The 27,480-nt window shown below is 38.4% G+C and overlaps 1 protein-coding gene across 1 annotated transcript in view; it reads right to left on the bottom strand.

The window, feature by feature from the left end:
* Positions 1 to 7,073: 7,073 nt before the first annotated feature.
* The window catches only part of LOC110453079, a 184,925-nt gene continuing 164,518 nt past the window's right edge, over positions 7,074 to 27,480 (bottom strand). Inside the window, exons 91-108 of the mRNA XM_021501909.1 lie at positions 26,352 to 26,725; positions 25,931 to 26,134; positions 24,275 to 24,481; positions 21,494 to 21,622; positions 20,874 to 21,086; positions 18,496 to 18,702; positions 18,042 to 18,350; positions 17,697 to 17,837; positions 17,312 to 17,500; positions 16,982 to 17,129; positions 16,627 to 16,790; positions 16,079 to 16,348; positions 15,590 to 15,872; positions 15,029 to 15,361; positions 14,147 to 14,450; positions 13,410 to 13,561; positions 12,162 to 12,307; positions 7,074 to 9,942 (exon numbers count right to left, since the gene is read on the bottom strand). Coding sequence (XP_021357584.1) covers positions 9,619 to 9,942; positions 12,162 to 12,307; positions 13,410 to 13,561; positions 14,147 to 14,450; positions 15,029 to 15,361; positions 15,590 to 15,872; positions 16,079 to 16,348; positions 16,627 to 16,790; positions 16,982 to 17,129; positions 17,312 to 17,500; positions 17,697 to 17,837; positions 18,042 to 18,350; positions 18,496 to 18,702; positions 20,874 to 21,086; positions 21,494 to 21,622; positions 24,275 to 24,481; positions 25,931 to 26,134; positions 26,352 to 26,725 — 4,097 coding nt within the window. The 3' untranslated portion in view covers positions 7,074 to 9,618. The remainder of the gene's footprint in view (positions 9,943 to 12,161; positions 12,308 to 13,409; positions 13,562 to 14,146; positions 14,451 to 15,028; positions 15,362 to 15,589; positions 15,873 to 16,078; positions 16,349 to 16,626; positions 16,791 to 16,981; positions 17,130 to 17,311; positions 17,501 to 17,696; positions 17,838 to 18,041; positions 18,351 to 18,495; positions 18,703 to 20,873; positions 21,087 to 21,493; positions 21,623 to 24,274; positions 24,482 to 25,930; positions 26,135 to 26,351; positions 26,726 to 27,480) is intronic.

Below are 27,480 nucleotides of genomic sequence, written 5' to 3'. Positions count from 1 at the left end.
GATGAAGGGCTACCAAGTTTGTTCAAATGAATGACCTTCATCTTTTTTCAAGGTCACAGGGGTCAAATATGTTTTTAACCTTTAAACAACTTCTTCTGAATAACCAAGAGGCCTAATATAATGCCAGTAACATGCTGGGATGAAGGACTACCAAGTTTGTTCAAATGAATGACCTTGACATATATATTCAAGGTCACAGGGGTCAAATATGTTTAAAACCAATGACTTCTTCTTAATAAGCAAAGGCCAAGAGTGATGATATTTGGCCATTAACATGCTGGGATGAAGGACTACCAAGTGAATGACCTTCACCCTATTCAAGGTCACAGTGGTGAATAGATATTTAAATCTTTAAATGATTTGTTCTGTATAACCAAAAGGTTTAGGGTAATGATATTTTGCCAGAAGCATGCTGGGTTGGAAGACTAAAAACTCTGTTCAACCTAATGTCCTTGTTCGACATTCAAGGTCACAGGCATCATATATTTAAATCTTTTAATAGGTTCTTATGAACCAAACACTGATATTCTGCCTGTAGCTGTATTTTAGTCAACATTTAAGATTACAAGTGTGAGATTAATACCAGGTGAGCGATGCAGGCCCATTGGGCCTCTTGTTCTAAATGTTTGTCTGTGGCGGTGAACACAGAGAGCGAAAAACAAACAAAATTATAACCGACACGTGCTTTGGATATTACATCCTTTATTTAAAAGCCCACAGTATTCCATTTCTATTTCAGTACTTAACCGACGTCGACTATATAATTTGAAGTAATATTATTGCATGGCTAAATGAATTAAACAGAATACCAAGTTAAAAACTGACCTTTATATGCAATTATTTATCAAGCGCGAAGATTTTATTAGATACTTATTCCCGCTGGTTTGTCCACGTAGGAAAATGAACTTGCACCACACAAGCTTTATATGACGCTTGGACCAAGTCCTTTTGGATAAACATGACATTGATGAACTCTGCGATGTCACAGTAAAATATATTAAGGATAATGTACACCACTGAAGGTCACGGCGTTTGTCTCAACAGGAATACGTTCAGTTGTCAAGTTGGCCTTGACCCTCTTCTCGGAATTGTATCGGTGGTAGCGACTACTAGGGCAATGTAACTCTGTCAGCGCCTATTCTCTAATCTCTATATATTTCTTTGTATATTTGTTGTTTTGTTATTTGTCTTCAAGTTACTCTGTAACTATAAATGAGCAATACAATTATTGAACTGAATATATGATAAGGGACCGTCGAAGTGTTAACTAGCATCACAACCACAGGGAACTGATAATTAGTTACAGCTATAATATTGTACCAAACTAAGGTGTTCAGCGTAATTTTATACGTTTTAGGGGTTGATTCTATGAACAAATATAGCTATAATAAATTTGCAGATCCCCGTGGAAAAAGACACACACTAAGCTCCGAAACTAATCAGCCATACAAATTTAACAAGTACCTGACATTGGAAACCAACAGAACACTCTGGAAGTCCACAATTCGTAGGCAAAGTAACATCAAAGACTGCACAACTTCTTTGAGAGTGTTTGTGCGTCCTCGAAATTCCAGTCGGCCTAGCTAACTAGTTAACTTACTTAAATGTACGTTCTCTGCACCCTGGAATATGTCATGATGAAATCGACGGCACGCGATGAGCTGTATGAGTGGTTTCGGGTAAAGAAATATCCCTCACCAATCGCTAGGCCGTTACAGACAGACAGACAGACAGACTTTGGAGCTACTCTCGATTCTAAAGCCGATCAATTTTACCATTACGCACCAGCGCAATTCTTTTGCGGTACAAGTATCACACTTGTTTCATCTACTAGGCGACGCGCACATGTACAGAGCCTGCGATTTCCCAATGACACATTCCAAGAGAACAAGAAAAATACTCACAAAAATGGCTTGTCAACAGTGCCTAATATATTTCAATGTATGGCCATAGTCGGACCAGCACATGACTCAACTAGCCACGTCCATGTCAATTCGTTTTATAACTCGTCGAAGGGTGATCATCTTACACCACAAGATGGCGGCTTGTAAAGTCCGAATTATCCTGACGTTTTATCGACTTTTTAATCGACGACAGACCGATATAAAAAAAATCGATAAAACGTCAGAACAATTCGGACTAAGTCAAACCTAGCATAGACTTACATGTTTGCGTGTGTTTTTTCAAATCAAACTGAGTCCCATGACTAATTTCTCCCCATAAAAACCAATAACAAAAACAGCTTCGTCCATCTATTTGAAAGTTTGGCGCGTTCAAATCTGATATATATCTTTTGCATATGGTACGTGTATTGTTCGTTATTTCTGTAACTCTTCATTTCTGGAGGAAATAAAGGAAATAATAATAATAATAATAACGTATAGCAACAAGACGTTTACCTTTTCTAATTGGCTACTCCTATAGTGAACGACTGTGTAAACTTTGCCTACCAAGCCTACCAGGCCTCAAATACACAATATTAAAGAGGGATGCTCAACAATTATACATATCCACTTCTATCGGGGATACTCTAACAAGCGGGTTAAGAGCAGGGTCGTTGTCCAATAGAACAGTCCCAAATGTAGTGTTAGGGTCCCTAACTGCCTTAATATCCACAACCAGATTCTGTAATATTAACTATTTACGAATAACGTTGTTTTTTTCAATACCGAACATAATAATATGGTTCTCGTTGCTGAATAGATCGTTTATCTCGGAGGAGTTTGCGACTGAGAAAAGCGACGGGTTGTTGCCAGATTTGGACTTTGCACGACCGCAATAGCTGTGCCCATTACGTCCGTTTTCAAGATACATGCACCATAGCATCTTTAGTATTTTGAGAGCAATTGTATATATAGCTATATAGAACAGTGGTCAACTGCAATTTTGTAAATTTTGTAAATGTGCTTGATTCGATTGGCTACCTTCCTGATTAAATACAAAAAAAGCTCCGACTGGAGCAAGACTTTTATGTAAGAACAATGATATCCATATATAGCTAACAGTACTATCTTATCAAATATTTGAAAGTCAAATAAAGATTCAAAAGAAGCTGTTTTACAACATCTTTGTCTGCTGTGACATTGTTTAATTCAGGAAAAGGTCATTCATTTGAACATATGTAATTCTATATGCTATACATGGGGGAAATGTCATCACCTTTGACTTTTTGGTTCAGAAGTGGTTGGAAGTTTTTTGTTAATTGAATCCCTAAGACCTGAAATACTTAGGCATACAAGAAAGCAACAGACCTGGCATCATGACTCTAGGACTTTCAGGTCTTCAAAAGAAAATATTAAGTAAAGTTTTGACAAAATTGACCCCAATTGATGGTCTTGTATATATATAGGTGTATGTCAATTCATTTGGACAAATGTGATAGCCCTTCATCCCAGCATGCTACTGTCCAAATGTGATAGCCCCTTCATCCCAGCATGCTACTTTCCAAATATGATGACTCTAGACTTTTCCATTTTTCAGAAGAAGTCGTTTGAAATTCTTGAAATATTTGACCCCTATGACCTTGAATGTAGCTCAAGGTAATTTTTATTTGTAATTTCGTTGGGCTCCATTCCAGAAATTTATCAGCCAATCATCATGACTTTGGAACTTTCCATTCTTTAAAAGAAGTGGTTGTAAGTTTATAAAATATTTCACCATCATTTCCTTGAATAGGTCAAGGTAATTTTTCCCCAAAAGCTACCAGCCTAATATAATGCCTCTATGCCTTTTCATCTTTCAGAAGAAGTCGTTTTAAGTTTATGAAATACACATAGCTCAAGGTATTTTTTTTATTTGAACATTTTGTTGGGCTCCAGTCTATTATCATGACTTTGGATCATTCAATTCTTCAGATGAAGTCGTTTAATTTGAGTCAAGGTCATTCATTTGAACAAACTTGATAGCTCTTTAGCCCTGCATGCTTCTGGCCAAATATCATCACCCTTGGTCTTTTGATTTTTTAAGACAATTGGCACCTGTGACCTTAAATATGGGTGAAAGTTATTCATTTGAACAATTTTGGTAACCCTTCATCCAATCAAGCTACTGGCCGAATACCATTTCCCTGGACATTTTGGTTATTCAAAAGTTGATAAACGTTTTTAACATATTTGATTTGAGTGAAATAAACTTGATAGCCCTTCATCCTAGCATGTTGCCCACCAAATATCATTACACTGGTCCATTTATGTTATTTAGAATTGACCCCCTTGACCTTGAATATTGGTGAAGGTGATTCATTTGAAAAAACTTTGTAGTCTTCCATCCAAACATGCTACTGGCTAAATATCACCACCCTAGCCATTTTGGTTATTCAGAGGAAGCCAGTACCTTGCTTGGGAGAAAGGCTATAAAGTTTGTTCAAATAAATGAATTTCATCAACTTTCAAGGTCACAGGCATCAAATGTTATAAAAAACTTCTTACTAACCAAAAGGCACATGATGGTGATATTTGGCCTGTTGCTTTTGATTAAGCCCAGTGAATTATACTTACCCTTTGTCCACTTTAAAGGTTACTGTTGGGAGATTAATACCAGGTGAACAATTCAGCCCATTGGGCCTCTTTTTCTGCTTTGGAATCCTAAGTCAAAATATCCCATACTATAATATTGTATAGTTGAAGCACACATCATCTTCCCTACCACCTCCAGTGATTGTTCTTACCTTCTCTGAGATTATTTCTTACATTTCCTCCTGATTGTGTTGAGTTATTTTTTCCTGTTTAGCTGTCATTTGTCCTTTAGATATAAAGGTTTTGTCTTTTGTGCAGATTTTGCTTGCCATTGTAGACTCTACTTGCTATTGCAGACTCTACTTGCTATTGTAGACTCTACTTGCCATTGCAGACTCTACTTGCTATTGTAGACTCTACTTGCCATTGTAGACTCTACTTGCCATTGCAGACTCTACTTGCTATTGCAGACTCTACTTGCCATTGTAGACTCTACTTGCTATTGTAGACTCTACTTGCCATTGTAGACTCTACTTGTCATTGCAGACTCTACTTGCTATTGCAGACTCTACTTGCCATTGTAGACTCTACTTGCCATTGTAGACTCTACTTGCCATTGCAGACTCTACTTGCCATTGCAGACTCTACTTGCCATTGTAGACTCTACTTGCCATTGCAGACTCTACTTGCCATTGCAGACTCTACTTGCCATTGCAGACTCTACTTGCCATTGCAGACTCTACTTGCCATTGCAGACTCTACTTGCCATTGCAGACTCTACTTGCCATTGCAGACTCTACTTGCCATTGCAGACTCTACTTGCCATTGCAGACTCTACTTGCCATTGCAGACTCTACTTGCCATTGCAGACTCTACTTGCCATTGCAGACTCTACTTGCCATTGCAGACTCTACTTGCCATTGCAGACTCTACTTGCCATTGCAGACTCTACTTGCCTTTGCAGACTCTACTTGCCATTGCAGACTCTACTTGCCATTGCAGACTCTACTTGCCATTGCAGACTCTACTTGCCATTGCAGACTCTACTTGCCATTGCAGACTCTACTTGCCATTGCAGACTCTACTTGCCATTGCAGACTCTACTTGCCATTGCAGACTCTACTTGCCATTGCAGACTCTACTTGCCATTGCAGATTCTACTTGCCATTGCAGACTCTACTTGCCATTGGAAACTCTTCTTGCCATTGCAGACTCTACTTGCCATTGCAGACTCTACTTGCCATTGCTATCTCTACTTGCCATTGTGGACTCTACTTGCCATTGCGGATTCTACTTGCCATTGCTATCTCTACTTGCCATTCCAGACTCTACTTGCCATTGCCGACTCTACTTGCCTTTGTAGCCTCTACTTGCCATTGGAGACTCTGCTTGCCATTGCAGACTCTCCTTGCCATTGTAGACTCTACTTGCCATTGCAGACTCTACTTGCCATTGGAAACTCTACTTGCCATTGCAGACTCTACTTGCCATTGCAGACTCTACTTGCCATTGGACACTGTACTTGCCATTGCAGGCTCTACTTGCCATTGCAGGCTCTACTTGCCATTGCCGTCTCTACTTGCCATTCCAGACTCTACTTGCCCTTGCAGATTCTACTTGCCATTGCAGCCTCTACTTGCCTTTGTAGACTCTACTTGGCATGGCAGACTCTACTTGCCCTTGCAGATTCTACTTGCCATTGCATACTCTACTTGCCATTGGAGACTCTTCTTGCCATTGCAGACTCTACTTGCCATTGTAGACTCTACTTGGCATTGCAGACTCTACTTGCCTATTCAGCTGTCGTCTGCCCATGTTGCTTGCATGTATAGTTGGTTTTTTTCTGCGAAAAGAATTTGACCTTTGACCTTTCCTAGCCAAGTCAACCTTGGAGTGTTCACCTACTGGCCTATGGCAAAACACAGACAATTTTATAAAGGGATTAGGGAGCTCATGTCCCCACAGCATAGTGTAAGGGGTATGAACAGCTTGCCTCCTCTGTTCATGCATTCATATGAGCTAGACTTTGAATTTTTGCTAGTCCGGTTAGAAGTCTAACAGTACGGTTAGAAGTCTAACAGTCCGGTAACTTCTATGGATACGTGTTGATGAGTACCATACCAACCAATCAAAAGTAGGTCAGTCCACTGACTTTGGTTAAGCTTTGCAACTAGCTTCATTTCTTTTGTAAACTCCATTTCCATCAAAGCAGTAGTATTTTTTATAAACATTTTCTAGTTGAAACATGTTTCTTTTCAATGTCAGCTACATTAATCAGGGTAATATGTCAACAGAATGGCTGCCACATATGGTAGGCTGAAGCCATTTTGAATGAGTGTTGTTTTCTTCTATTCGAATCAAGACATATGAAATCCACCAGGTGGGCTACCCAGTCACATTCACCGGAACCCCGTACAGGAGTAGCAATATAACTAAATGTTTAAGAAAGCAGTTATTCAAAATATCAACTACATATGTACAAGCTATACCCAAGACCCTAGTGAAGACGTTATGCAAGTACATATTGTATACTTGGTCGGTCTGTATGGTAGAGAGAATAAACACATACCATGGTATTGGCTCTGCTTGTCTTGGATCAAATAAAACAACACATTATAATTGATTTAAAAATATTTATTTTCATGAATCTAATTAATATATGCAACAAGGTGAACTGTTTTAAGCTAACATCAACAATAGAATGTTAGATGTTGATATGAGTTTGTGCCTGTGTAAAGTAACATGTAAGGTAACGGTGCACACACAAGTGTGAGCGGTCAGAATACTTCAGAATACAACAGGCTTAGTTTGGAACAACACACTAAAGGGATCTCTGGAATGTTAAGATCACACGGCCAATAAATTCCAAGGAATAATTATATAACTGTAAATTAATAATAAATCTTTATTGCATTCATATTATCTTATCTTTAATTATGCTCGGTGGGTGTGATTTTTGATGCTAATTTCAGTAATGATATACTTTTATGATTTGATTTTGGAATCAAATTTTGTTGGATGTTGCCGGTGGGGGAATCAGTTTGTCCCAAAGCAGCCTTAAGTGTAATGTTCCATAGTTTGCACATATTTTATATTGCACAGTTAGTGGGAGAAGAAGCAAGAGTAAATAATTACATGGCTTGTAAGCAAAAATAATGACCTGGAAAGGACAATTTAACAGGTGCAAACGAGAAACAGAATCCACCAAGGATGTACATGTACACAGTAACTAACTCATATTTAACGTAAGTTTATCCCTCTGTGTTATCCCCGGAGACCCCCCCCGCCCCACCCTTCATCAAACATGGTATGCTTAAAATTTAAATCTCCATCTAGGAATCAAACATAATTTTATGTATAAAATGGACGGAATTAACCAATGTCTATATGATAAAGGTAGAAAAGCTTGTATGTATATAATCAATGTAAAATTCTTGTCCAAAACAAATTTTCTTCTTACTCGTTCAGTTATATAACAGGGCAGTTTGAAATGTAGTTATATAACAGGGCAGTTTGGAATGTAATTGACAACACATTAAGAATATTTCAATCCTAAATTTAACAGTATATATAAGTTTGGACGGATTTACAGTTAAGGCAGAGAGTCCCACAACTTTTCTTCTGTATACAGGCCTTCAAAATATTATATTCCCCCGAACCTATAAATTATTTACTGTATATTTAGATTATGATAATTGATAACCTAAAGTAAAAGGGTTATGAAATTTTAAAGTTGTTCTCAATAATGTTGCAGGAAAGAAGTAACAACAAATTTGAAGACTGGTAGCACAGTGGACAAGTCGAGGAATCAAATGTCAATGAAGACTGGTAGCACAGTGGACAAGTCGAGGAACCAAAGACAATGACAGAGATGCTTTGGTGAAAAAGAACCTTATTATAAAATATGTGTTTCGTAGTTGTAGTAGTAAATTGGGAAAGCAATGTCAGAAAATGCTATTCGTCGTTGGAGATTGAACCAGAGTATTGGGACTCTCTAATTAATGTATAAAGTATAAACATTAATCAACATGTAGGACAAAAACTTTATACACAAAATATAGTTACTTTTGTTTCTGTATTTCATACACGACAATTTGGAAGGAGAAATAAATTATAAATTTAAATTTTAATTGAATACAAAAATGGCAAAAAATACTGAACAATTTAGGGGGATACATACCTATAACGATTGTATACATTTGCATATTGTATTTGAGTACATAGTCACATTGTTCTATTTACAAATATATTTGTATATCTTAACCTTTAGGTACTAAGAGGAAATACAAATAGGTATAAAATTGTAGAAAATTTAAAATTTCTAATTAATACGGTAGAAATTATTGTCTTAGGTATATCTTATCACAGATTGCTTCTCTCCTAACCACTAACACTGGAATGGTCAATTAAATCAGGTAACCATAGTTACAAAGACAATGGAATGCTGTTACAGAAAAAAATTCAATTAAGAAATAAATGTGTTAATTATCTACAAATTTTCTTCTCATCAATAAATGAGGTGTCTAATAATTAGTAATATATGAAAAATAATCATTTTAGCAGTAAATTAAACTAAAGTTAAATTAATCATTACCTAGTTTGATATTTAAGGTCAGCATTTCTATGGTATTCTAGGACATATTAACTCTAATTAAAATCCTGCAGTTACACAGCTGAAGCAGTGTAGTCACAACTTGTAAGGTCCATTATTTAGCATATACATTTTGTAATAATAATTGATATTTTGATTCATACTTAACAAGGCAGAACAACCATTTCTGACCAAGATACATTATGTACATCTTTGATTTTTGAGATAATCATTGTGGACGGTATGGGAAAAATACTTGTGAGTAGTAAAGTGTATATCTATGGATATATAATGAAAAATGTTAAAATTGACAAAATATACATACACAACTGTTTAATAAAAAATATAAACATAAAATAACATATAAATAGTCTTTTCTTTTTATATAATATAACTTATACATATTAATTCTCATTCTTGTTCAGCATAATAACAATAACAACGTAAGTGGAGATAAATACATTGCAGTCATGTCCGTGGGGTTTGTCTATATGGAGTCACATTTCTGTGTCTGTCCTTGAAGTTTGTCTCTGATGTTTCACATTTCTGTGTCACATGTTTCCGATAATGTCTCTACTTTTTCTTTTTTGATTTTGTCTGTTGGTCGTCAGTGAATTTCACAGCCACAGCCTGGTGTGGAGAAGGGCCGCACTTCCTTTGTTCGATGTCTCTCGTACAGGCTTTCATCTGGTCATTGAGTTTGTTTTTCTCCATCTCCAATTTCATCACTTGTGATTTCTTGTCTGACAAACTCTCTCCTGATTTAGCCATTGCAGACTTTGGTCTACCGGATTGTTCCTCCTCCATGACCTTCACATCTTCCTGAAGGTCAACCAGTTCATGAGAAACCGTCGAAAAGTCTGCACATAAGCTGTCATATTTGTCCTGCAGTGTCTCCTGTAAGAGAGGTGTAAGAATATGTTACATATTGTATTTCTAAAATAGTCCTCATACAGTACATTTCACCTAATATCACGTCTGTTAATGTCACTTTTCGGTTATTATCATGTTTTTTTGATGCACCGTTTTTCCTGCTATGTAATCTAGGCAATTCAATTCTTTTATTATTACTGACATCTTCTCTTTGACTAATATGTTTATGTGATTTAATTTACCTTTGGTGTATCTGCAGTATATCATCTGTGACTTGATACGTTTATGTGTTATGAATTACTCTGCATATACCTACCCTTTATGACTGGGAACGTTTATGTGATTATGAATTTACCCCTGATGTACTTACATCCTTTATGATTGGGAACATTTATGTGATTATGAATTTACCCCTGATGTACTTGCACCCTTTATGACTGGGAACATTTATGTGATTATGAATTTACCCCTGATGTACTTACATCTTTTATGACTCGGTACGTTTATGTGATTATGAATTACCCTTGGTTCTACTTACCAGTGTATCCCTTGTTACTGGGAATGTTTATGTGACTATGAATTACCATTGGTCCTACTTACCAGTGTATCCCTTGTTACTGGTTCTGTTTATGTGATTATGAATAACCCTTGGTCCTACTTACCAGTGTGTCCCTTGTTACTGGGAACATTTATGTGATTATGAATTTACCCCTGATGTACTTGCACCCTTTATGACTGGGAACATTTATGTGATTATGAATTTACCCCTGATGTACTTGCACCCTTTATGACTGGGAACATTTATGTGATTATGAATTTACCCCTGATGTACTTGCACCCTTTATGACTGGGAACATTTATGTGATTATGAATTTACCCCTGATGTACTTGCACCCTTTATGACTGGGAACATTTATGTGATTATGAATTTACCCCTGATGTACTTACATCTTATATGACTCGGTACGTTTATGTGATTATGAATTACCTTGGTCCTACTTACCAGTGTGTCCCTTGTTACTGGTTCTGTTTATGTGACTATGAATTACCTTTGGTCCTACTTACCAGTGTATTCCTTGTTACTGGTTCTGTTTATGTGATTATGAATTACCCTTTGTTCTACTTACCAGTGTATTCCTTGTTACTGGGTTCATTTATGTGACTATGAATTACCCTTGGTCCTACTTACCAGTGTATCCCTTGTTACTGGTTCTGTTTATGTGATTATGAATAACCCTTGGTCCTACTTACCAGTGTGTCCCTTGTTACTGGGAACATTTATGTGATTATGAGTTACCTTTGGTCCTACTTACCAGTGTATTCCTTGTTACTGGGTTCGTTTATGTGATTATGAATTACCCTTGGTCCTACTTACCAGTGTATCCCTTGTTACTGGGTACGTTTATGTGATTATGAATTACCCTTGGTCCTACTTACCAGTGTATTCCTTGTTACTGGGTTCGTTTATGTGATTATGAATTACCCTTGGTCCTACTTACCAGTGTATCCCTTGTTACTGGGTACGTTTATGTGATTATGAATTACCCTTGGTCCTACTTACCAGTGTATTCCTTGTTACTGGGTTCGTTTATGTGATTATGAATTACCCTTGGTCCTACTTACCAGTGTATCCCTTGTTACTGGGTACGTTTATGTGATTATGAATTACCCTTGGTCCTACTTACCAGTGTATTCCTTGTTACTGGGTTCGTTTATGTGATTATGAATTACCCTTGGTCCTACTTACCAGTGTATCCCTTGTTACTGGGTACGTTTATGTGATTATGAATTACCCTTGGTCCTACTTACCAGTGTATTCCTTGTTACTGGGTTCGTTTATGTGATTATGAATTACCCTTGGTCCTACTTACCAGTGTATCCCTTGTTACTGGGTCCGTTTATGTGATTATGAATTACCCTTGGTCCTACTTACCAGTGTATCCCTTGTTACTGGTTCCGTTTATGTGATTATGAATTACCCTTGGTCCTACTTACCAGTGTATCCCTTGTTACTGGGTACGTTTATGTGGTTATGAACTACCCTTGGTCCTACTTACCAGTGTATCCCTTGTTACTGGTTCTGTTTATGTGATTATGAATTCCCCTTGGTCCTACTTACCAGTGTATTCCTTGTTACTGGTTCTGTTTATGTGATTATGAATTCCCCTTGGTCCTACTTACCAGTGTATCCCTTGTTACTGGTTCTGTTTATGTGAATATGAATTACCCTTGGTCCTACTTACAAGTGTGTCCCTTGTTACTGGTTCTGTTTCAACAGGGACATCATCTTTGTTGTCCTGACTGTTGACGAAAGTGTCCCAAAGGGCCTGTCCAGTCATGTTAGCAGTTACGAAACGGAAGGGAGGTAATCTTGTCAGCACAGTTGTACCTGGTATATTAAACATAAGCAAAAATGTACAAAGTAGCAAGGAAAACATACAATTTTAGGAAGTAAGGTGTTCAGTACAAATACACTGTACTACCATACCTGTACATCTGAATGACTATACATGAATGTATAATTAACAAACGATGTGTTAATTGTTAATCCAATTTTAGACTTTATGTCAGACAAAGCCTACAAACCTAACCCAAATCCAGAAATGGAATAAAATGTATTGGCCTCAGAACCTTATGTGCAGAAAAACTTGCAAGTTCACCAAAAGGTCTCACTAAATATGACATATATCAGCTTTGACAGTTCTTATGGCCCTTGTTCTACCACATTGATAAATCTGACATTCTTTGTTCTATAAGATCAACTATCTGCAGAAATCAGGCTGGTTTGTTGACTGAGACCAAATGCTACAGGTCCAGATAATGTTTATAGTGTACCACACAGAAACATTATAGTGTACCACACAGAAACATTATAGTGTACCACACAGAAACATTATAGTGTACCACACAGAAACATTATAGTGTACCACACAGAAACATTATAGTGTACCACACAGAAACATTATAGTGTACCACACAGAAACATTATAGTGTACCACACAGAAACATTATAGTGTACCACACAGAAACATTATAGTGTACCACACAGAAACATTATAGTGTACCACACAGAAACATTATAGTGTACCACACAGAAACATTATAGTGTACCACACAGAAACATTATAGTGTACCACACAGAAAAATTATAGTGTACCACACAGAAACATTATAGTGTACCACACAGAAACATTATAGTGTACCACACAGAAAAATTCTATATTTTTATGTTATTCTTTTGCCTAAAGTGTAAAGAAAAATATATTCATTATGCGGCATAACTTTTCCAAAAGCTTGTTTTATATATCGTAAAACACTAAGAATAAAAGGAAAAATATATATTACCCGTCACAGAATAAGAGTCTACAGGCCTCGGCTAATAAAGCCAACACCTCAATGATTGAGCCACTGAGACACTTGAGCCAGATTAATGAACAGCCAGCAAGTCTGCAGTGGTACATTAAACTTTACAGAAGCAGTACAAAACCTACCAGCTGTCGAATATCTCTGACTGAGAGAAGCAAGTTGGAGGTCAACACCACGACTTGACCCTTGACCTTTGGACTGTTTGATTTTATCCTCCATGCTTCCGAGCATGTTCTGTAGCTTGCTTGTTGATGAAAAGCTGGAATACTTGGACAATCTGTGGGAAAAAGTGGAAGAGTATTAATACTTTTTGTATTGACAATTTTTACTCATGATGTTTTGGAAGAAAAATATATTTTGACTAAACCACATTGCAATTATCTTTTAGTTCCTATTGAACTTCGGGGTATTTTTCCAGGAAAAAACTGTATTTTGACACCCTGTCTAATCCAACAGGATATAAAAAAAAAATCTATGAAGAGTTATCAAAGATGACTCGACAAAGACACTAGACTGTATCATATGTACATATATGGATAGTACTGCAATTCTATACTTGAGGGTAGAAATTCCATATCCCCGATAGATGGATCTCTTTCTCTTATTTTTTTCCAAGGATTTTTGGAAAAAATTGACACTGACATTTTCAGTTCAACAATTCAAATTTAACAGGTTTTTCTGTAACATAATAATCATTTCTCCTGACTGTTACATGTTTATTTTATCTTTCTTTTGACTGTTACATACTTATTTATACCTATGTAAAATAATGAAAACTATCAAGGATATCAAGATATTCTGACTTCTACTTTAGGGAATTTTCAATGAAAACATATGTTTTAAGGCAATAGTTTTTCCGTACCTCTCCTGAATCCTGGCCTTGTTAAAGTGGACACCCTCCATGTTGGTGCCGGGAAGTAACTTGACATCCAAGAGGTCTTCCACCATATTGATTTTCTCATCCTCGGTATGGCAGTCGCCAAACATAGCCTGGAGGAGTTGTATCGCAGCCTGTTCTACATTCACACCGCTGTTGGTGTGGGCCAGAGCCTGGGTCAGGGTTGAGGAACGGCGATAACGAGCAAAGAACAAATCGTCACACACGACCGCTAGGGCACGGTGATACTCCCGTATAAAATCAGGGTTGTTGTCATCTCTCAGATCACCTGTTACAGTAAATATTTTATAGGAAATCATGACAGTTCCTGTTCGATGTAGCTTTGTGGCTATAAATTCATTTTGAATCAGTAATACACATAGGAAAGACATTGATAGCTAAACCTCCCATATTGAGGTCATCACACACCAAAATACGTCTTCCTGCTCGGGTTATAAACATAGGAAAGACATTGATAGCTAAACCTCTCATATTGAGGTCATCACATACCAAAATACGTCTTCCTGCTCGGGTTATAAACATAGGAAAGACATTGATAGCTAAACCTCTCATATTGAGGTCATCACATACCAAAATACGTCTTCCTGCTCGGATTATAAACATAGGAAAGACATTGATAGCTAAACCTCTCATATTGAGGTCATCACATACCAAAATACGTCTTCCTGCTGGGGTTATAAACAACACTTTCACACTTAGCAATGTTGAAAGGTGAAGCTCCGTACAAAATGACTAAATCACAAAACACTGAGATATAGTACTCTATCCATCACTTTTAAAGGTCAATGACAATAAAATAATTAAAGAACATTGGGTGTTTCAAAGAAAGTGACTAGTAATCTTTACCTGCTCTGATGTGTGCCAGTGTGTGGACCAACACCACCACAAAGTCACCGACTGTTGCCAATCTGGCTGTGCGCACATACAGGATTCTGTTATTGGCATCGTAGTGGAACGAGTTTCTGTAAGGGTTGCGTGACAAGTGTTTGTTGGAAGGAATCTTATCAGCCAGGAGTATGGTCACTGGAGCATGACGGCACCGTGAAGCCACCAGCTCGGTGATGAAGCAGCCAAACTTGTACACGATAAAGGTACGAGCGTTGAGGGTATTGAGGTCAACAGGTTTGAGCTCTCCGTCCTGTCCCCACTCTGCGTCCTTAGCATCTTGGTAACCCTCACCTGAAAACATTTCGTACACGTGGAGAACTTGACCACACAAGACATTCATGAGTGAAATGCAAATACACATTCTCACAAATAAGTAATCTAAAGCATCACAAAATCACATTAAAAGTTTTCATTATGGAAATTTAATAATGACACCATGGAAACTGCATGAATAAGTCAGCTATATGTCCAGTGCTAAACAAATATTGATAACCTAGTTCCCATAGAGAATGTACCAACCTTCCTCCATTTTGTGTTTGGGTGACTTGTGGGTACCATCAGCTACAGATTTCTTGATCTGTTCCAGTTTCTGGTACATTGGTGAAGCCATCAGCAGAGTCATGAGCTCTGCCTCGTTCAGAGGAGCTGCCATTTGGAAGGACTGAGGCATGGGTGCTGTGGTTACTGGCACTTCACGCTCCACTAAGGGGGAGGAAGGCCTGCTGGCTGCCTTACCCATAGTACTAGGGCGGGTCATGGGCACGGCCTGGTCTATGTTGATACTCTCCTGGATCGTGAGTGCCTGTAATACATAACCATTGTATTTCAATTAAAAGTCAAAGTTAAAATCATAACTGTTAGAGTTCAAACAGAATTACAGCCAAATAGATATTTTTGTTTGATGATTTCCTGCTAACAGCATATCATCATAGAAATTTTTCATAAAATATTGAAGTCGGACACAATGATAACTATTCCATTGTTGAAGAACTGAAATTATATTCCAACCTCGTCTGCCTTGATCCTGTTGGTCTCACTCCGCTGGCGTTGTTCTAAGTCACGTTTGCTGTCATCCATGTTGCCACGTATTTCAGCTTCTTTGGCCTTCATCCTCTGTTCCCGTCGCTTCTTGAGGCGCTCCTGTAGATTACTCTGCTGACGCATCTTGTCTCCCTCCATCTTGTTGAGGATGTTCTGGAGGTCACGCTCGTGTTGCTCTATGAGACGACGCTGTTCCTCTTCACTGCCACCTTCCTGCTTCAGCTTGTCTATCTCTTCCTGTACACAGGATATAAAGGTAAACATCAGAAACTTGTTAGTGCTGCACAAGACACATTTTAACCACCAAATATTGTAACTATCAAATATTTGTCACATAATCCATTCTTGCATCAGCACAAACATTCTAATAACTCTCAATATCAGCACAAAATTCAACATATACTCCATCGGCGTCATAAGGTACATCATAAGTTCTAATATCTGTCCACACATCAGGCAAGAACACTTAAGCGCAACGTGGTCTCAGTAATGTAATGCTAAAACAAATAACTTACCTTCATCTTCTGTTTGCGTTCCCTGATCAGATCCTCTTTGCGTTTGTTGAGTGTGTCAATGTTGCGTTCAAATTTTTCTTTCTCTTTCTTTGTTTCGTCTTCTAGCTGTTTGGCAAAATGTCCCATTTCAGCTTCAATTCGGCGTTGTTCGCTCTTCTCAAAATCTGTAAAAGGAGACATTTACCAACATGAAAATGAGAGCTGCATTTCAATACCATCCTTTAAACTTGGAGGTAAACCAAATTATTTGAATCTTAACTGTGGAAGATTGTAACACTCTTTATTTGGTATAGCTGTGCATGATGATTGTGACACTGTGTTTATTATAGCTAGTAGGATATCAAGAGTTACCTACCTTGCTTCTCCTTCTTGAGAAGATCCTGGTGTTCCTTGCGTTTAGAGTTCAGCTCCTCCTTGATCTTTTCTAGTTCCTCAACCGAGGCCTCTGCATCCTTGATGGCATCATGGTCGGGCGAAAATTGCTTCAAAGCTTCAGCAAACTCCTGCAATATAGCAATAACAGATTAATCATTTCCTGCAACTTTTCACTTCAACCTAAGTCACAATTTTTACAGACATACCAACATGCATGCATGTTTTTGTTTCCCCCCTAGAGAACTGTACTGACATCGAGTGTCTGAAGATAATTCTAATTTTACATAAACTTAAGATTTGTGTGGTTTACCTTGTAGTGTTTCTCCTTCAGGTTGAGTTGGGCACGGGCATAGCGAACCTCCCAGTCGCTGAGCGCACCCTTTTCTATCTCACGCTCTTCCTCCGCCAGCTTCCTCTCCAGGTCAGACATCTCCATCTGTTGTTTGTTGAGCAGCTGAGTTCGCTGGTACTGGAGCTCCTCTGGGCTCAGACCCATTTTCTGTAGACATAAATACAGAGATATGTCACCTGTTGGGTCCTTTATACGGATTCACTGGTACATTACAGACACAGAGTATCTCACCTGGTCCAGTCAAGTCATAATATAACAAGTGTTTTATATGTAAGCTTTCATTAAAAAGGATATTTACCTATAGGTAAGAGAGGTTCTGGTATAACAGGGAAAAGTGAGTTACCTGTAGCTGAGCCAGCTCATTTTGGTGACGTTTGGACATGTCGTCTCGAGACTTGTCGTACTTATCATGGAGTTTACTGAGGGCATCATCGACCATCATCTTCTTTTCTGTCTGGTATTGCTTCTCCAAGTCCCTCATTTCCTAAAGGAAATAAAGATAATTTAATTACAGTGTTACATATTTATGTGTATTATTTTCATTGCCTTTCTCCTCTTACGATGTTATTTAGTTACCAGTATGCGTTTCTTTTCCAAAAATATTACTTGACAACCTTATTCCTGTCTTGTTTGCTGTTCTGCTAGATGTACTCCCCCCTGCACACCTGTTACAGTATTGTATATTTACCTGTGCATGCCTGTTTGCTAGAACGGCCCGGACAACCTTGTCGCTGTCCTCCTCGCCGTTCTGTTTAATCCCCTCCTCTATGGCCTTACGCTCCACACCCTTGGCCTGTTTGAGGTGGATATCGTCCAGATCCTTCTTCTGTTCTATCATCTCCTTGGTTAATTCCACTTCCTGTTTCCTTCTTAGTGCATCCATCTTTCGTCGGCGACGGTTGTTAAGTCTCTCGCGCATGGTAAGAAGTTGTCTATTCCGGTCATTTTCCAGTTTCTCCCGGAGGTCTTCTAATTCTTGTTCATGGGCGGCCATCATCTGTTCAACAGTAATGTGAAAATCAGACATAAAGGTAATCGTAGCAATGAACTGTTTTTAAGTATATTGGCAATATTTTAATATCAAATATAAGCTTAATTTCAGAAAATTTACAAGGAACATTCTTCATTTCAATTCAACTTACCGCCTTAATTTGGTCATCAGATAGGTCAGTGCGAGCAGCCAATTCTGCAGCCTGCCTGTCACGTTTCTCTCGCAGTATTTTTTCTGTTTCAGAGTCCAGCTCCTTTCTTGCATCTCTCTCCTGGTGACCATCTTCAGAATCAACTTTCTCACCTAACTTTTCTCTATCCTGTTTGTGACGTTTCTTCAATTCTTCCTTTGCTCTCTCCTGACAATTTCAAAACAATCCGTTCAAAGAAGAATTCAAACAAATATAAAGAACCCTAATTTGTTATTTTTCATTCTTCAACAACCCTTGTAAAACTTCATGCAACATTTAGTTCCCTTGCAAAAGATGATACATGCAAAATTTAGTCAAATTTCCTCTTGGTTCAGCTCCAAAAATAGTATGTGTGTAATTTGATACAGAGAAGTTAAAATGATGGTTAGATTAATTACTATCAGGCCTAGTGCTGTAAATAACGTTTGTTTCTACCAGATAGACCCTACCTGTTAGATTGACCTTACCTGTTAGATATTCCCTACCTCTTAGATTGACCTTACCTGTTAGATATACCCTACCTGTTAGATAGACCCTACCTGTTAGATTAACCCTACCTGTTAGATAGACCCTACCTGTTATATTGTCCCTACCTGTTAGATTGACCCTACCTGTTAGATAGACCCTACCTGTTAGATATACCCTCCCTGTTAGATTGCCCTTACCTGTTAGATATACCCTACCTGTTAGATTGACCTTACCTGTTAGATATTCCCTACCTGTTAGATTGACCTTACCTGTTAGATATTCCCTACCTGTTAGATTGACCTTACCTGTTAGATATTCCCTACCTGTTAGATTGACCTTACCTGTTAGATATTCCCTACCTGTTAGATTGACCTTACCTGTTAGATATTCCCTACCTGTTAGATTGACCTTACCTGTTAGATATTCCCTACCTGTTAGATTGACCTTACCTGTTAGATATTCCCTACCTCTTAGATTGACCTTACCTGTTAGATATACCGTACCTGTTAGATAGACCCTACCTGTTAGATAGACCCTACCTGTTAGATTATCCCTACCTGTTAGATAGACCCTACCTGTAAGATAGACCCTACCTGTTAGATAGACCCTCCCTGTTAGATAGACCCTACCTGTTAGATAGACCTTCCCTGTTAGATATACCCTACCTGTTAGATTGACCTTACCTGTTAGATATTCCCTACCTGTTAGATTGACCTTACCTGGTAGATATACCCTACCTGTTAGATAGACCCTACCTGTTAGATTAACCCTGCCTGTTAGATAGACCCTACCTGTAAGATAGACCCTACCTGTTAGATAGACCCTCCCTGTTAGATAGACCCTACCTGTTAGATAGACCCCACCTGTTAGATTAACCCTACCTGTTAGATAGACCCTACCTGTTATATTGTCCCTACCTGTTAGATTGACCCTACCTGTTAGATAGACCCTACCTGTTAGATAGACCCCACCTGTTAGATTAACCCTACCTGTTAGATAGACCCTACCTGTAAGATAGACCCTACCTGTTAGATAGACCCTCCCTGTTAGATAGACCCTACCTGTTAGATAGACCTTCCCTGTTAGATATACCCTACCTGTTAGATTGACCTTACCTGTTAGATATTCCCTACCTGTTAGATTGACCTTACCTGGTAGATATACCCTACCTGTTAGATAGACCCTACCTGTTAGATTGACCCTACCTGTTAGATAGACCCTACCTGTTAGATTAACCCTACCTGGTAGATTAACCCTACCTGTTAAATATACCCTACCTGTTAGATTGACCTTACCTGTTAGATTGACCTTACCTGTTAGATATACCCTATCTGTTAGATAGACCCTACCTATTAGATAGACCCTACCTGTTAGATAGAACCTACCTGTTAGATTAACCCTACCTGTTAGATAGACCCTACCTGTAAGATAAACCCTACCTGTTAGATAGACCCTACCTGTTAGATTGACCCTACCTGTTAGATAGACCCTACCTGTTAGATAGACCCTACCTGTTAGATTAACCCTACCTGGTAGATTAACCCTACCTGTTAGATATACCCTACCTGTTAGATTGACCTTACCTGTTAGATTGACCTTACCTGTTAGATATACCCTACCTGTTAGATTGACCCTACCTGTTAGATAGACCTTACCTGTTAGATAGACCCTACCTGTTAGATAGACCCTACCTGTTAGATAGACCCTACCTGTTAGATAGACCCTACCTGTTAGATAGACCCTACCTGTTAGATTAACCCTACCTGTTAGATAGACCCTACCTGTTAGATTAACCCTACCTGTTAGATAGACCCTACCTGTTAGATTGACCCTACCTGTTAGATTGACCCTACCTGTTAGATTAACCCTACCTGTTCTTTTCTTAGGGCATTCTCCTCCACAGAGTCACTGTAGCTAACTGTGGGTACATGAGCGAGGTCAGAGTCGGGCACAGTTGTATCACCAAAACCACCGCCTTGCCTCATCTGTCTGTTTTGCTCCAAGATGATACGCTGAGCTTCTTCCTCCTCCATGCGACGCTGGGCCTCAGCCAATCGGCGGGCTCGTCTGGCTTCTAACTTAGCCTAAAACACAGAATTATTCTTCTAATCTAAATGAAAGTTTGAGAATATCTTTTTTATTTAATTTCATGCTAAATTGTGAGTAGTTTTTATTCTTTAGAAGGTGAACACCCCCCCCCCCAACTACAAACAGTTTTGATTTTTAAAAATAATTTTCATCAAAATCTGACAGTTTCTGGGGAGAAGTAAAAAATGTGGTTTGTTTACAGGAAGACGCAGAGTGAATGATAATGGACAAAAGGAAATCAAAACTGACTCAGGTAACATTGAAAAAAAAAAGATCATAAGATTTACTGGTATATAGCATTAACAGAAAAATACACAGCTCAATGTAAACAATTTTCCTTCCTTTAAACTGACACATGAATACATAGATATCCATGTTGATAGAATAGTTTAGTGAGTCTGACCTGTGTGTCGCTGAGCTGTCTCTGTCGTTCCACAGATAGTTCCTGGTCTAGGGATTCCATGTTTTGTCTGTAGTCCTCCATTACATGCTGTAGGGCCATCTGTTTGGCCTCAGGACACATCTGGTTCACCTATACATCATACAAAAATTCAGGATTAAAGATTGTAGGTTCAACATACCTAATACATTTTTGTAAAGGAGGGGGGTGTCTTATTAAATTCTTCCATGAGCCATACCGGTTAAGCTTGAATTTTTAATTTTACAAATGAAGTCACAAGTTAGGTCATCAAGAAAAGAAGTTTCCGTTTTGGATCAATAAGTCCTGCAGAAAGGGGTGCAGCTGAAAACGGAACTGTAATATTTCAAATATTTACCTGGTAATCACTAGAAATATTTTCTACTTGATTAGCCCTGTTTTACAGTCTACATTTACCTGTTTGAGTAAGTCTGTGTGTTTCTGTTTTACAGTCTCCATTTACCTGTTTGAGTAAGTCTGTGTGTTTCTGTTTTACTGTCTACATTTACCTGTTTGAGTAAGTCTGTGTGTTTCTGTTTTACTGTCTACATTTACCTGTTTGAGTAAGTCTGTGTGTTTCTGGTTTACAGTCTACATTTACCTGTTTGAGTAAGTCCCGGTGTTTATGTTTTACGGTCTACATTTACCTGTTTGAGTAAGTCTGTGTGTTTCTGTTTTACTGTCTACATTTACCTGTTTGAGTAAGTCCCGGTGTTTATGTTTTACGGTCTACATTTACCTGTTTGAGTAAGTCCCGGGGTTTCTGTTTTACGGTCTACATTTACCTGTTTGAGTAAGTCTGGGTGTTTTGAGTGAACTGCTGATTTGCTAGCCCTGTTTTACCGTCTACATTTACCTGTTTGAGTAAGTCTGTGTGTTTCTGTTTTACTGTCTACATTTACCTGTTTGAGTAAGTCCCGGTGTTTCTGTTTTACAGTCAACGGTTACCTGTTTGAGTAAGTCTGTGTGTTTTGAGTTACCTGCTGTTTTTCTAGCCCTGTTTTACAGTCAACGTTTACCTGTTTGAGTAAGTCTGTGTATTTTGAGTGAACTGCTGATTTGCTAGCCGTGTTTTACAGTCAACGTTTACCTGTTTGAGTAAGTCTGTGTATTTTGAGTGAACTGCTGATTTGCTAGCCCTGTTTTACAGTCTACATTTGCCTGTTTGAGTAAGTCTGTGTGTTTTGAGTGACCTGCTGATTTTTTAGCCCTGTTTTACAGTCAACGTTTACCTGTTTGAGTAAGTCTGTGTATTTTGAGTGAACTGCTGATTTGCTAGCCGTGTTTTACAGTCAACGTTTACCTGTTTGAGTAAGTCCCGGTGTTTCTGTTTTAAGGTCTACATTTACCTGTTTGAGTAAGTCTGTGTGTTTCTGTTTTACTGTCTACATTTACCTATTTGAGTAAGTCTGTGTGTTTCTGTTTTACAGTCTCCATTTACCTGTTTGAGTAAGTCTGTGTGTTTCTGTTTTACTGTCTACATTTACCTATTTGAGTAAGTCTGTGTGTTTCTGTTTTACAGTCTCCATTTACCTGTTTGAGTAAGTCTGTGTGTTTCTGTTTTACTGTCTACATTTACCTATTTGAGTAAGTCTGTGTGTTTCTGTTTTACAGTCTCCATTTACCTGTTTGAGTAAGTCTGTGTGTTTCTGTTTTACAGTCTACATTTACCTGTTTGAGTAAGTCCCGGTGTTTCTGTTTTACAGTCAAAGTTTACCTGTTTGAGTAAGTCTGTGTGTTTTGAGTGAACTGCTGATTTTCTAGCCCTGTTTTACAGTCTACATTTACCTGTTTAAGTAAGTCTGTGTGTTTTGAGTGAACTGCTGATTTTCTAGCCCTGTTTTAAAGTCTACATTTACCTGTTTGAGTAAGTCTGTGTGTTTCTGTTTTACTGTCTACATTTACCTGTTTGAGTAAGTCCCGGTGTTTCTGTTTTACAGTCAACGTTTACCTGGTTGAGTAAGTCTGTGTGTTTTGAGTGAACTGCTGATTTGCTAGCCCTGCTTTACGGTCTACATTTACCTGTTTGAGTAAGTCCCGGTGTTTCTGTTTTACAGTCAACGGTTACCTGTTTGAGTAAGTCTGTGTGTTTTGAGTGACCTGCTGATTCGCTAGCCCTGTTTAACAGTCAACGTTTACCTGTTTGAGTAAGTCTGTGTGCTTTGAGTGACCTGCTGATTTGCTAGCCCTGTTTTACAGTCTACGTTTACCTGTTTGAGTAAGTCCCGGTGTTTCTGTTTTACAGTCAACGTTTACCTGTTTGAGTAAGTCTGTGTATTTTGAGTGAACTGCTGATTTGCTAGCCCTGTTTTACCGTCTACATTTACCTGTTTGAGTAAGTCTGTGTGTTTCTGTTTTACAGTCTCCATTTACCTGTTTGAGTAAGTCTGTGTGTTTCTGTTCTACAGTCTACATTTACCTGTTTGAGTAAGTCTGAGTGTTTTGAGTGAACTGCTGATTTGCTAGCCCTGTTTTACCGTCTACATTTACCTGTTTGAGTAAGTCTGTGTGTTTCTGTTTTACAGTCTCCATTTACCTGTTTGAGTAAGTCTGTGTGTTTCTGTTCTACAGTCTACATTTACCTGTTTGAGTAAGTCTGTGTGTTTCTGGTTTACAGTCTACATTTACCTGTTTGAGTAAGTCCCGGTGTTTCTGTTTTAAGGTCTACATTTACCTGTTTGAGTAAGTCTGTGTGTTTCTGTTTTACAGTCTCCATTTACCTGTTTGAGTAAGTCTGTGTGTTTCTGTTTTACTGTCTACATTTACCTGTTTGAGTAAGTCCCGGTGTTTTTGCTTGGTTCCTTGTGTATGTTCCTCTTCCAGGTTTTTGTTGATGCGGTGGATATGCTCCTTCTCTTCAGCATCCAGCTCTGCCTCAGCAGCCTCGGATTCCTGCAGATGTAGCTGCTTGAGGTACTCCAACTCCCTCTCAAGGTCGTCAGTCTGACCTTGCTCTATAAGTTTTGCAGATAACTACAAATACAGAAACCGATGTCAATGATAAGTCACAATCATTTTATGAAAAAATACCTGAACCCAAACTTCATTTGATTATTTTTTAATGTTATAAGTATTTTCAGAATTTTTAACTAAAAATATTATTTTGGGTTTAATATTTATTATCTGATCTCAAATGAAAATGTAAGTTATTTGAAGCATTTTGAAAAATATATACTGATAGCAAAATTTGCTTTCATTATCAATAAATATCTGAACAATATATCGATGACTAGAGAATCCGAGACAGACAAATGTCACTATAAGGCAATCTTCGCTGTGTACAAACAATACACTAAGTAATCTTACCTCACTCGCCCTGTACACTAAGTAATCTTATCTCACTCGTCCTGTACACTAAGTAATCTTATCCCACTCATCCTGTACACTAAGTAATCTTATCTCACTCGTCCTGTACACTAAGTAATCTTATCTCACTCGTCCTGTACACTAAGTAATCTTATCTCACTCGTCCTGTACACTAAGTAATCTTATCTCACTCGTCCTGTACACTAAGTAATCTTATCTCACTCGTCCTGTACACTAAGTAATCTTATCTCACTCGTCCTGTACACTAAGTAATCTTATCTCACTCGTCCTGTACACTAAGTAATCTTATCTCACTCGTCCTGTACACTAAGTAATCTTATCTCACTCGTCCTGTACACTAAGTAATCTTATCTCACTCGTCCTGTACACTAAGTAATCTTATCTCACTCGTCCTGTACACTAAGTAATCTTATCTCACTCGTCCTGTACACTAAGTAATCTTATCTCACTCGTCCTGTACACTAAGTAATCTTATCTCACTCGTCCTGTACACTAAGTAATCTTATCTCACTCGTCCTGTACACTAAGTAATCTTATCTCACTCGTCCTGTACACTAAGTAATCTTATCTCACTCGTCCTGTACACTAAGTAATCTTATCTCACTCGTCCTGTACACTAAGTAATCTTATCTCACTCGTCCTGTACACTAAGTAATCTTATCTCACTCGTCCTGTACACTAAGTAATCTTATCTCACTCGTCCTGTACACTAAGTAATCTTATCTCACTCGTCCTGTACACTAAGTAATCTTATCTCACTCGTCCTGTACACTAAGTAATCTTATCTCACTCGTCCTGTACACTAAGTAATCTTATCTCACTCGTCCTGTACACTAAGTAATCTTATCTCACTCGTCCTGTACACTAAGTAATCTTATCTCACTCGTCCTGTACACTAAGTAATCTTATCTCACTCGTCCTGTACACTAAGTAATCTTATCTCACTCGTCCTGTACACTAAGTAATCTTATCTCACTCGTCCTGTACACTAAGTAATCTTACCTCACTCGTCCTGTACACTAAGTAATCTTATCTCACTCGTCCTGTACACTAAGTTATCTTATCTCACTCGTCCTGTACACTAAGTTATCTTACCTCACTGAGCTCGGCTTCATGCTGATCCTGCAGCTTGCCAAACCTCTTCTTGCGTCGTTCAGCGATCCTGTCCTGCAGGGCTGAAATTTGTTGTTTGCGTTGATTGTCATGGTGACGAGCAAGGTTCTTCTCATTTTCCATGTGGTTCCTGAGAAGCTCCTCCTGTTGCTTCGCCGACAGGATTCCGTCCTGCGTCATCCTGGTCTGTAAAACAACAAAATTGTAAGATAAATGCCTCCCAAAGAACCTTAAAGGAATGCAGCACATTGTTTTTTTTGTAATTCCTCTGAACCATCTTTAGATCTCCTGATGCAAAGTTTACATTAGTAGGAAGTGGTTTTTTTCTGAGCCTAGAGGACCATAAACCACTCTCTATTTTCACTATTTTTAACAGACTACATAGATGTAATGTGGTACCCACCAGTTCCTCCTGGAGCTTGTTGTCCATCTGTTTGCGTTCCTCCTCATTGAGACTGATGTCAAGATCAGTTTCGGACTTGGCTGAGCCAGCAGCCTTCTCTGCCTGCAGAGTATTGAGAAGCGCCTCCCAGCGGCGCAGTTTCTTCCCGGCGTGACCAGCATCGCCTTCGACTGGTGACGGAAGTCCATTTTCATCCGCCTCCTTAGTATGTTTGTCCCTGAGTTGGGCTTCTTTCCTCCTTCGTTTTTCCTCCAGTCTACGTCGGAGATCGTAGGCTTGTCGTTCCTTGTCTGTCATGTGTTTGTTCATGCTGCTCTCGTAATCTTTCTCGTAGTTAGAGAGAATATCTTTCACCTGTTTCTCATTCATGTCACCTGTAAATAGAGAACAAGGTAAAGTTTTTTTTTACCTGTAGATAAAGGATTACACAGGACAGCTGAAATTCTTTTTTTTTCATGTTTGTTGTTATATTTCATTTTTTGTAGAATACAACAATTCATAGGTTAACCAGATACATATCGTGTATTTTTAGGTTTCTCAATTACAGTTAGAACAACAAGAGGCCCAAGGGCCTTAGCGGTCACCTGAGTTATATCATAGATACTGGTAGCTTTATTTTATTGTTTAGATGTGATGTGGAAATCAGCATGTAAACTAAGTGAAATACAATACTTGTCATGTCATCAATGGATAAGAATTTGAAAATATTGGTAAATGTTCCCTTTGGGGCCCCGCCCTAGCCCCTGGGGATGGGGCAGGAATCCTAATTTTACAAAGTAAAACTCTCATTTACCCAAGATGATTCTGACTAAGTTTGAGCAATTTTCTGCTGAAAATATATAAAATATATACCGAAAAGTGTTATTTCCCTATATAAACTATATTAAACGTTAACCCCTCCCCAAGGGAGAACGGATAGCTCGGGGTCCTGATATTTTCAATTTAAATAAAGCCCCTGATGATCTTTCTTTCCACGTAAAGAAAATCACTGTAGTACCTCTGAGTCTGGAGAAGAAGATTTTTGAAATATTGATTAATTTTCCCTTTGGGGCCCCGCCCTGGCCCCAGGGGTTGGGGTAGGAATCCCAATTTTACAATTTTGAAGCCTCATCTACCAAGGATGATTCTG

The sequence above is a fragment of the Mizuhopecten yessoensis genome, unplaced genomic scaffold (assembly GCF_002113885.1).
Source record: "Mizuhopecten yessoensis strain PY_sf001 unplaced genomic scaffold, ASM211388v2 scaffold7087, whole genome shotgun sequence".
Classification (NCBI taxonomy): Eukaryota; Metazoa; Mollusca; class Bivalvia; order Pectinida; family Pectinidae; genus Mizuhopecten; species Mizuhopecten yessoensis.
This window is presented reverse-complemented; position numbering and strand designations above follow the sequence as displayed.